Genomic DNA, 12,317 nt, shown 5'->3' on the forward strand with positions numbered 1-12,317 from the left:
CCTAACTTTTATGGTTCTCCCTGAGTTATGTTGTGCACAAATCATGCACCTGCGGCAGTACTTGGCCACATCTCTTCCCATTCCCTTCCACCACCACTCTCTCCCTAGGCTTGCTATCATGGCCTCTCTATCTGTATGGAAGAGCCCGTGGTGCAGTTCAAGCAATGTGTTCTGTATTCACACTAGTGCTACCAACTTGTTTGCTTGTCTCCAGACACCATCCTTCCCTTTGAATGCCCTCTGCAGTTCCCATTTCTCTCTTTTCCTGCAGGGTTTCCTCCTGTAGGTGCTGAATTTGGATAGCGTCTTTTGCTAATTCAATAGTGGCTATTGCAGCCTCATCAATGGCTTCTTCCTCTAAGACTTTCTGAGCTACTTGGTCTGATGCCTGGTTGCCTCTGAATTTTAGTCACCCTGGGCTCTCTTTTACTGGCTTCTTTTGATGGGTTTTTATTTTTATTACTACAGCCTCTTTTAGCTGTTCACTGGCCCGCAATAGTGCCTGAAATCTAACTGATGTCTGATAGGGGATCCCTGCACGGTGGTAAACCCTCTTTTACCCCATGCCACCATGTAGTCATGGACTATGCCAAAGGCACATTGACTGTCCTAAATATGTATATATTCATGATATTTTCTTTTGCTAGTTCCAGTGCTTTGGTGAATGCTACTAGTTCTGCTACCTGTGCGGACTGACGTCTATCAATCCTTCTGGACATAACTGTTTCTAGCTTATCATTTACCACAGCCCATCCTGTTCGGGGCAACCCTGCTACATATTTTTGTGACCTGTCCATGAAGAGGGTCTCCTCGGCTGTGTCTAGGGGGGTATCCTTTACTCTCCCTCCATTTTCATCCCCATCTATATCCCCACAGCTGTGTGGTTCCCCTGTGTCGAGAATTCCCTCAGCTGGGTTTTCACCCATATCCCTGATTATTACCACGGACCGACTTGGGGGTAAAAGAACTGCTTTCCACTTTGCCCTTCTCATATTGGAGATGGCCCTCAGTTTCCCTGCGTTTAGCATCTCCACCATCTGTGTTTAGTGTGGAAGATGACATTCTCTGTCATTTCTATGGGCTCGCTAACCCTAATGGCCCAAGCAGCACAGTCTAAGGCTGCTATGCACCTGGGCAACCCGGTGACTCCTGGCCCTTCTGTGGTTGAGTAGTACCCTATGGGCCTTCTCCTGCTACTGTGGTCTTGGGTGACCACTGTGGAGTAAAATCCTCCCGCATTATTATGGTGGATGTGAAAATCCTTGCTGGGATCTGGCAGCCTTAACCTGGGGGCTGATTTGAGTTGAATTTTAAGCTGACTGTATGCCTCCTTTTGATCTGGCCCCCAGGTTACAGGTTCCAAGGCTGGCTTGCCTCCTTTAGTTAATCTCTGGATTGGTTCAACCAATTTTGTGAACTCGGGTATAAAGCTCCGACTGTGGCTGAATAGGCCCAAGACCTTCCTGACTGCCCTGACAGTAGCAGGTCATGGCATCTGTTGGATTTCCTTCTTGCGGTCATTGGGCATTATTTTGTGTCCCTGGGATATACGATGTCCCATCTGTAAGACTTGTGTTGTGCCAATCTGTGCCTTTGTGAGGCTGACTTTTAACCCTGCGGTTGCCAATTCCTGTAATACCAGACATAAAGCTTCCTGGTGTCCTGACTCGGACTCTGAGGCAATTAGGATATCACCTACATATTGGATGGCTATGCTATCCTCTGGTAAATCTGTTCTCTTTAGGATGTTGCTCATCACCCTGTGCAAAATAGTGGGGTTGTTGTGGAACCTTTGTGGCAGGCGAGTCCATGTGTACTGTCTGCCCCTTACTGTAAAAGCCGATTTGTTCTGGGATTCAGGGTGTAACGACATAGACCAGAAGCCATTGGCTATATCTAAATCAGCAAAAATTGTGTTTTTGTGGGCCAAGCCATTTAAAATGGTGGAGGGATCTGCTACAATGGGGTGCAATTTGGGGGTGACCTTATTTAGTCCTGTATAATCAATGTGAGCATGTCACTCACATCAGGCTTTAGTACTGGCCAATTTGGGGAATTAGTTGTACTTGTGGTTTCTTTCAGGATTCCCTGTTTCACTAGTCCTTGCATTATCTCCACAACTGCTTTTTCTGCTTCGGGTTTTACTGGGTATTGCCGGTGGGGCTTATGCTCCAGTCCGGGATCTATGTTAACTAGACCTGTATCTAACTTTGTTTCTGTCTAAGCTCCAGGGACAGAAGTTTACCAATCTCAGTCTTCTGACTGTCCTGTCTGGGCCAAATCAATTTGTCTTTTGCACAATTGATTAGAACATTATATTCTTTCATGAGATCATTGCCCAATATAGTCCCCTCATTATTTTGGCATACATTGAATTTCATGGAGAGATATACATATTGTGTATTTCTACAAGGGTAGTTTCACTTAGGTAAGTTGGAGTTTTTTTCCCCTCCTACCGCAGTTAAGCAAATTGTTTTATTTGTGTGGGGGTAAGGGTAAGTTTGGGATAGATACGGCTGCTCCTATGTCTACCAGCATTTCAATTTCCTCCCTCCTATTACTGCGGGCATGTAAATTCTCCCCTCTCCCTTGCCCTCACAAATGGGGGCAGCTGGTTATCAGCTCTGCTGACCTTGGGACTCCTGCAGTTCCATGGTGTTCTGGGTGGAGTTTGAGGGTGCCCCATGCTTTTCTCAGCACGCTGCTTCCATATGTCTTATTCTGTTACAGAGGCTGCAGTATTTTACATTGTTCCCTGCTTTAGTCCCTGCTCGTGGGGCCCTACATTCTCTAGCAAAGTGTCTCTGTAGGCCACAGTTGTGGCAGGATCGTTTTATTCTACTCTCGCCTCGATTCCGGTCGGCTGCTTTGTCAGGTCTTGCCTTTATCACAGGAGCCTCTGCATCCTGCACCCCACTAGCCCACTCAACTAGGTCAACATAATCCTGGGACATTATTACTCCCATTTTCAGGATGGCTTGGTGGGCACGAGAGAGCCCAATTCTAAAAGCTTGGATGAATGCCCGGTTCCCCCGATCTGGGTTTGCTTGCCTTGAGCATTACTGATAGACCATAAATAATCAGTCCCTGTGCTCAGAGGCTCCTTTCCCTTTAAGTTGCTTAGTGGTCGTGATCTTGCTCCAGTTCGTGGGTGCATTTCCTGGCACCCTTTGGATTTTCTCTTTAAAATTGGTGAAGGGGGCCTGCTGGGCATCTATCTCGGCTGTGAGGGTGATGGCATGTGTCCTCCATCCTCTTCTAAAGTCTCGGGCTGCTGTGGCATCGGGTCTGCCAGCTACCTGTCTCCACATATCCGCTGGGCAAGGTGCCCAGACCAGCTGGTGTAAGTCCCTCAGGTGTACCCATACACTATCCAGCTCTTCCCAGAACCTGGTGTTTCTGCTCCAGGGCTGTAATTTGCCCAGGCAGACCATAATTTGCTGCCTCTCCCCTGGGGTGAAGGGTTTGTAATTCACTTTGGGTTGTAAATCTGTTCCTCCTCTAGTAATTGGCATTAAGTTATACTCTTTCGCGGTTTGTCCCACAGAGGAAGCAGTTGGTCCCTGCAGGACGGTCTTGTGGGAGGAAGCAAATCCACATCTGATTTTTTTTGTGCACTCTTCTTTAGATTACTTTAGATTACTTACAGTGTGGAAACAGGCCCTTCGGCCCAACAAGTCCACGCCGAAGCGCAACCCACCGAGACCCATTCCCCTACATTTACCCCTTCACCTAACACTATAGGCAATTTAGCATGGCCAATTCACCTAACCTGCACATTTTTGGACTGTGGGAGGAAACCGGAGCACCCGGAGGAAACCCAAGCAGACACGGGGAGAATGTACAAACTTCACACAGTCAGTCGCCTGAGGCAGGAATTGAACCCGGGTTTCTGGCGCTGTGAGGCAGCTGTGCAAACCACTGTGCCACCGTGCTACCCAATGACATTGAGCAATAGCAGAAGATGGTTTTGATCCATCGACTGCTGGGTTATGGGCCTAGCGAGCTCCCGCTGTGCCACTCGACTATGCTTAACTTCTACTCCAACTTTTGTATTCTATCCTCCAGCTCTTTAACTTGTTTCTAGTCCTTTTTCCACCTACTCATGGAGGCACTCACTTGTTCAATTAGGCCTGCTAATTGGTACACTAACATTACCCCTAACATTTTAGTTTGATTCCGTTTCTGTTTACCTACTCACTCTCTCTGTTGTGCTAATGACTGGGTGCTGGATCCCAACCACTTTTCTTCATTTGCTCTGTCAAGACTTATCTGTCTGCCTTGTAGTTCTCAACAAGGGAACCTACGGTTTCCCACTGAAACTTTGACCTGCCATTTAGCAGATTGTGTACCCCTAATTACCACCAACAGTAAAGTGTTCCTAACCAGTAGGGACTTCTCTCCCCCGGCCAGTAATACTGTCCCAGCACTGTCTGTACGGCCATAGCAGCCTCCTAGCAAGGCGTGCTCTCTACCAGTGGGACTTCTCTACCCTCCTGGCCACCACTATTAGTCGATACCTATCGGTCTGCTGGGAATACTGGCTCAATAGGGTGTGCTCTCTACCGGGACTCTACTGACCCAACCCCTCCCGATAGGCCCAGAAACCTACCTCTAGCTCAGTGTACTCTCTACTGGTGGGACCCTTTATCCTCTCGGTCACCACCACTATTCAAGCTCTGTCGTTCTACTATGAACTGACAGGGTATAACGGTTACTCAGTGTCCACGCTCCTCACCATGGTAATGTGCACTCCACTGAGGTTTGGATCTTGGTCAGTATGATCAGCTCCTCTTCCTCACCACATTGGAAATTACAGCATTCAACTTTTAACTTAAACTCTAACTGGACTCTGCATTGTTCGCCCCGACAGTTGTGTGTGTGTGTGTGTGTGTGTGTGTGTGTGTGTGTGTGTGTGTGTGTGTGTGTGTGTGTGTGTGTGTGTGTGTGTGTGTGTGTGTGTGTGTGTGTGTGTGTGTGTGTGTGTGTGTGTGTGTGTGTGTGTGTGTGTGTGTGTGTGTGTGTGTGTGTGTACTGTAGCAAATTAGACATTACAATTGGTATAACTTTTAAACTGTGTTTTTGGCCCAATCTGACTCTTCCCGTTTGCAGGTACAAATTGGTTCTTATCCCGGCCCCTCAATCGTGGCCTTCCATCAGAGCACCAGTAGTAAGAACCCTGCTCACGGCACCAATTGTTGTGGGGAAAATCACCAGCCTCGGAGTCAGAATCGGGTTTCAATGACAGAGTTTATTGCACAAGGAAATACCGGAGCTCCGGGAAGAGAAAGAGACTAATAGCACAGTGGTCAGCTGCAAGTCTTCTCTCAACCCAGAGCACATGTCAAGATAAATCTGAGGGCTTAAACTATACCAGTTCTAATAACCTGAATAGTAGAGATAGAAAGAACAACAGATGGCAAATGAATACAATGGCTACCATTTGGAACATTGGTTACATCAATCAGGACTATTACATTCAGTTACACCAACTTATTAAAAACTACTACATCTTGTAGAACAACATGTGTTATTACATAATATATATCCAGCACCACATCGTATGTTAGATGATGTGTTTACAGAAGTGGTGTGTATTCTTATTCATTCGAGGGAAGTTGGTGTCACTGGGGCCTATCCCTAGTTCCACTGAACTCAATGGCTTGCTGGACCATTTCAGAGGGCAGATGAGTTTATAAAATTGCTTGGTGTCTACAGAACATATGTAGTCCTAACCAGGTAAGGTTGGCAGATTTCCTTCTCTAAAGGACATGAGTAAACCAGGTGGCTGTTTAGAACAATCAGCAATAATTGTATGGTCACTGTTAGACCAGGTTTTAATTCTAAATTCATGAATTGAATTCAAATTTCACCATCTTCCAAGATGGGATTCAAATCCATGTCAGCACAACATTATTCTGGTTCTCTGAATTACTAGTCCAGTGACATTACCATAATGCTACACTTTCCCTTGTATTATTTTATAATATCCTGTAAATGGGAGTGCCAGAGCTAGTAACAGATGATGACCTATGCCATTCATTGTGATGAATAGTGTTGTAGATGATATCACAATGGTTGTTATCCATAACTTGATTTGTTATGTTCTACTAAGTTAGTTAATTGGGAACAGAAGTCAAGTGTCCTCAAACATTATATTTTTAATCGTTATTACTGACAACATCTGTATTTTGCACAGGTAAGTATATAAATCTAAATAGCAAAATTAATTGTAGGTTAAACACTTTCATTGAGGTTCAAACAGAGCCAAGACAAGGTTAGAGTATGGATTAGCTAGGGAGTAACATTTCTATTACAATGTCCCAGGCAAGTACAGCATGGATTAAATATAGAGTTAGGCTTCAGATGTGGTCTCATCATAGCCCTATATAATTATAACAAGATTTCTTTATTCTTGTACTCCAACCTCCTTGCTGTAAAAACCAACATGCCATTTGTTTTTTTAATTGCTTGCAGTGACTGCATGCTAATGATTTCTGGTCCTTGTATGAGTACATCCAAGTCTCTTAGAATGTCAACATTTAGAAGTTTAATATCTTTTAAAAATATTCTGTTTTTCTATTTTTATGACCAAAGTGATAACATGATACTCCATATCATATACCATCTGTCACCTTGTGCCCACTTACTTAACTTTACTTACTTAACTATGTGCAGCCACTTTTGCCTACCTTATAGTTCACATTCCCATACCTAGATTTGCATCATCAGCAAATTTGGATATCATGATTTGTTTCTCCAACTAAGTCATTAATATAGATTGTAAATATATGAAACAGTTTGAAAATGTCTTATTTATTCCTATTCTCTGCTTTCTATCCAATTAACCAATCCAATAACCAGGCTACTATGTCACCTCCAACTTGATGACCTTTATATAGCACCTTATCGAATGTCTTCTGGAAATCCAAGTATGCTACATATGCAGCTTCCCCTTTATCTACCCTAGAAGTTACATTCTCAAGAAAATTGTATTAAATTTGCCAAACAGGATTTCCTTTTCATTAAATAATGTTGTTTTGTTTTAATCATACTATTGTTTTCTTAGTGAATTACTAAGATATTCTTAACAATAGATTTCAGCACTTCCCAATAACTAATGTCAGGCTGACTCTCCTGTAGTCCCTGCTTCCTCTCTCACTTCTTTATAGTCATATAGCACAGAAACAGACTCTTCAGCCCAACCAGTCTATGTCAAACATAATCCCAAACTAAGCTTGTCCCACCTGCATGTTCTTGGCCCATATCTCTCCAAACCTTTCCTATTCTTGTACTTACCTAAAAGTCCCTAAATATAACTGTGCCCACATCCACTGCTTCCTCATTCCAGATGTGAATCATCCTCTGTGTAAAATATTTGCCTGTCGTGTATTTTGTAAATCCCTCCCCTCTCAATTTAAAAATATGTCCCCTAGTCATGAAATCCCACATCGTGGGGAAAGGACACCTCCATTAACCCTATCTATACCCCTCATGATTTTATAAACTTCTATAAGGTCATCTCTCAACCTCTTATGCTCCAGTAAAAAAGTTCCAGCCTATTCAGCCTTTCTCCATAATGTGGTACATTGTTAACTTCCATTGTTGGGACTGTTCCAGAGTCTTTGGAAAATCATAGCCACCACATCCGTTATCTTTGCAGCTACACCTAGGATGTGTCTCTGGTAAAACCATATCTATAATAAAATGTACAAATTTGGACTCGATATTTAAAGACAAATATATTTGTATTGGAGGCAGTATGGTTAAGCATCGGTAGATTGGTGCCCGAGAGGACAGGGTTGCCTTAGGTTGAAAGGCAAAGTAAATTGGGACTATATTTGCTGGCATTTAGAAGAATGAGAGGCGATCGCTTAGAAATACTCAAGATCATGATGAAGTTGACAGGATGGATACTGAAAGTTTGTTTCCATTGGCTGGGAATCTTGAGCAAGGAGGCACAATTACAGGGTAACAACTAAACATTTAGGATTGAGATGAGAAGAAATTTCTTCATTCAAAGTGCTGAGAAGTTTTAGAATTCTCTATCCCAGAGGTCAGTTGGTGTGTTATCAGTCAGCTTGTTTAAAGCTGAGATAGACAAAGCTTTGGTCTCAGGGAATTCAGCGATATGGGAAGTGGGCAGGAAAGTCAATACAAAGGCTTAAATTAGCCATAATGATACCAAATGTCAAAATCATTTATGCGGTCTCTTACTCCTCTTTGATAGGAGCAAAGGAATATTGGAGGAGGTTGCATGCAAACCTGTTGTGCCCTCAATTAGATCATTATTGTTCATCAATCTCAATATCACTTTTCTGAACGGTCCCTCTTTCCCTTGATGTCATTAGTAACTGTTCGTAAAACTTGCTCTGCAACATTCTATCAAACGTTCCCAGGGCAGATCGAGAAAGGTCTACATGCAAACTAAGGTTCCTCCTATACTATCCTCACAAACATTCTCATGACAGGTATAGCATAGGCGAGATAAAGAGTAATTCTCCTCCACACTATCCCGTGGAAGTACCTACATCCCTGACAGTCTGGAGTGCACCTCTTACTGCTGCACAGTGTGTTTTCCATTTTGCACAAGCCAGTCTTGTGACTGATTGGTAATATATTGTTGGTTGCTTCCCATTTTATGCTTTGATTCAAAAGCAACTGGACTGAGACAACCTCAGACTCTAACCAGTCTGGGCTAGAATAAAACTAAGGGCTAGATTAGTGGCTGAATCCACTGGGCCATCTAGTACCTGATGTAGATAGTTTCAACTAGACAAGTAAACTCTTATGACCTGTGATCCAGGCCCACTAACCTGGATTATTCAAGTTGTGGAGGAACCAGTGTTGGGCTGGGGTGTACAAAGTTAAAAATCGCACAACACTAGAGGTTATAGTCCAACAGGTTTACTTGGAAGCACTAGCTCTCAGAACGCTGCTCCTTTATCATGTAGCTGTGGAACAGGATCATAAGACCCAGAATTTATAGCAAAAGATTACAGTGTCATGAAACTGAAATGATATATCAAATAAACAAAAATTGTTGTTAAAAGTTAAGTATCAACTGCCTGCAGATTGTGCACTTTTTGAGCAAAGTAGAATGTATCTACAAATATAATTCTGCAAATGTAAATTCATCCTATAGACTTATATATGTATGTGCATGCATGAGAGAGAGTGCGAGTGTGTCTGTGTGAATGTGAGTGTGTGAGGGATTGTGTGTTTGTGTGTGTGCGTGCTTGATAAAGTGTGTGTATGAGTGTGATGAAGTATAAGCCTGTGAGAGGTGTGTGCGTGGGTGTCAGTGTGGGGCTTGTATGTGTGTGGGGGTTGTATGTGCATGTGTATGAGAGAGAGCATGTGTATGAGAGAGGGTCTGCGTGACTGTGTGAGTATGCAATATTTTATAAATTCTTACTTTGGAAATAGGACCAGTCTGACTCAAGATTGGGATACAGACAGATTCTAACTTCCCACCTTTAATGCATTGTCTGACTTGAGATGTCACCTTTTTTTATAAAACCTTAAGTAATCTTGAAAATGTAACTTAGAAGAAGTTCTGGGATTTACATATTAATGAACCGAAACCTGCAACCCATTCTAAAAGACTTAACAGCAATCTAGGTTTGTTCAATATATCATTTCAGTTGCATGACACTGTAATCTTTTGCTATAAATTCTGGGCCTTATGATCCTGATCTACAACCACCTGATGAAGAAGCAGCGCTTCAAAAGCTAGTGCTTCCAAATAAACCTGCTGGACTATAAACTGGTGTTGTGCGATTTCTAACCTTGATTACACTCACTCTGTTTTGTCACTATCCCAGGAGCAATGAAGGTAGTAATGACCTCTATGATATGTAGTTAACAAATGAATGGGAAAGCAAAAAAACATGTGGAGGGATATTTTAGAAATATTTAAAGACCTGAGAAGTGATTGAAAATATCTGAGACAGGCTTCTTACAGTGTCCTGAAGTTTCAAGCTCCTTGAGAGTTAATCAATGAAACTGAAATGTTTTTGATGTGTTCTCACAATTTCCTAATAATTGCTACTGTAATTTTGCTGTAACTATAAGTAGCATTGGCACTGAAAATCTAACCCTTTTTCTCTTATTGTTTCAAGTGGTAGTGAGGCCCCCATAAATCTGGACGACGGAGATTTGAAGAAGGTCATTGTACTTACAGCAATTATTTGAAGAAAGTTCTAATAGCAGGGCCCACTTTGAGAGTGAAATGACCAAGACAGCAGGATTTTAAAAGAAAGAGAAAGAGCCAAATGGATATGGTAGTGAGTGTTTGGGAGAATATAGAAGAGAGTGAGGGGCAGGGCAGCAACAATACTGGGCATACAGGAGTGAGTGAAGAGAATAAGACAAACAGCAATGAAAATATGAGACTGGGTGAAGAAGATATGGAAGACAATGCAAGGAGTATGAGACCTAGTGAACAGAAGCACAGCATCAACAGTGGGAGCAACAGGCTTACTGAAGAGCACATGGAAGATAATGCTGAGGATCCTGGCTTACAAACAGGGCATGTGATGATAAAGAAAGTTATAACGGATTTCTTCCCTGTTGTGGAGTGTGCATGGTCTGTCAATCTGATCAGCACATTGCTTTGTGCTGCACTATCCTGCTTCTGGCCAGTCAGCAGGTTTTTGAATGGCAGATCATTGATCACTAAAGAATATTATGATCTCTAATTACACACAATGCATTCAATAAAGAGCAGAACACAGCCATAGATTTTGGGCTGTTATTTTAGAACAAATGCAATTGAGTTTTAAATATGGTAACAATCTGTAAATATCGGGCTCGAGTAGTTTACATTAATGTAACAGATATTCAGGAACGAGTTACAGGCTGGGATCTAATCAAAAAGTTTGAGTGGTTTATATGTAGCATCAGAGAGCTGAAATATAGTCATCCTTGTACTTATGCAGGAAATAAAACAGCCAGTTTGCACACAACAAGGTTACAGCAATGGGACAATGACCAAATAATTTTTTAACATGACTTTAGCAAAGGTAAGCAAACTTCTTGACCTATTCACAGTCTTTGACCTAGTTGATTGCACCTTCGTGTTCCAACACTTCTCAACTGTCCTGGATGAGCCACAGTCTCCTGGTTTTATTCTTGCCTATAGCATTGTAGCCAGGTACTCAGATGCAATGACATGTCTTTCCAGTCCCATCTTGTTACCTGAGGCACCCCTGGAGAATCTACCCCTCCCTGCTCTCCTTTTATTTATGATTTATGTGTCCCATGACAATATCATCTGAAAACACTATCATTGTATCCTGGTGACACCAAACTTGGCCTGACCCCTGCACTGTCAATAAATTGTCAGACTGCTTATGTCAGACTGCGATGTTAGATGGAAAGACAATTTTCTGTAATGAAGAATTGGGATTCCATAGTGTCTCCCAGATCTCTCTTTCAACTCAATCCTAAACCACCAATTCCAACTCCCTTCCTGGCAACTGCCGAATGTCTAGTCAAAATGCTTTTAACTTAAGTGCCATTTCTGATCCTGAGATGAACTTCTTATCCATGATCTCATTAAGATGAACTATTTCAATTTCTGTAACTCACCTGGCTTCACTAGTGTTAACCATGCCTTTAGCTGCCGTGTCCTAAACTCTGTAATTCTATCCCTAAACTTCTCCGACAGTATGCCTTTCTTTTCTCCATTAAAACACTCCTTAACATCTACATTTTTGGCCAAGCTTTTGACCAGCTATCCTAATATCATGCAAAACTTTGCTTCATTGCATTCCTATGAAGTTCCTTGGAATGTTGTACAAAAGGTGCTGTACAAATACATATTGTTTTTGTTGAAGGGATGTAGGTTGAGGGATAATATTGACTGCCACACTATCATCAACTTGAGAGAGTGGATAGAGCCTCAGTATAATTTCTTTTATGAAACTTGATCCTTTGACAGAGTAGCACTGTGCAAAGTATTGCACTGTGAACATCAGCTAAGTTTAGTGATCAAGTTTCTTGGGTGGGACGTTTCAATTCGGGAATGAGAGTACAATTGAGCTCCTGCTGATTCCAACTGAAGCCAGCTGGAATTATTGCTTTATAATACAACGAGTGAAGATGATGAACTGGGAAGGAATAAATAGTCTAGTTAGAGTAAAATCACCAATAGTAATCCAAGGTTATCCTCAACTTCATGATTCCATCTAGTAGATTAGATTCCTTACAGTGTGGAAAGAGGCCCTTCGGCCCAACCAGTCCACACCGACCCTCCGAACAGTAACCCACCCAGAGCCATTTCCCTCCTAACACTAACACTAGCGGGCAAT

At 42.5% G+C, this 12,317-nt stretch overlaps 1 protein-coding gene across 1 annotated transcript in view; it reads left to right on the forward strand.

Moving 5' to 3' along the window:
* The window catches only part of LOC122561784 (protein tyrosine phosphatase domain-containing protein 1), a 63,389-nt gene extending 52,532 nt beyond the window's left edge, over window positions 1–10,857 (forward strand). Inside the window, exon 13 of the mRNA XM_087999454.1 lies at window positions 10,125–10,857. Coding sequence (XP_087855580.1) covers window positions 10,125–10,144 — 20 coding nt within the window. The 3' untranslated portion in view covers window positions 10,145–10,857. The remainder of the gene's footprint in view (window positions 1–10,124) is intronic.
* The last annotated feature ends 1,460 nt before the right edge of the window (window positions 10,858–12,317 follow it).

The sequence above is a fragment of the Chiloscyllium plagiosum genome, unplaced genomic scaffold, assembly GCF_037043375.1.
Source record: "Chiloscyllium plagiosum isolate Xiang-an unplaced genomic scaffold, Cpla_swu_hap1 HiC_scaffold_23, whole genome shotgun sequence".
Classification (NCBI taxonomy): Eukaryota; Metazoa; Chordata; class Chondrichthyes; order Orectolobiformes; family Hemiscylliidae; genus Chiloscyllium; species Chiloscyllium plagiosum.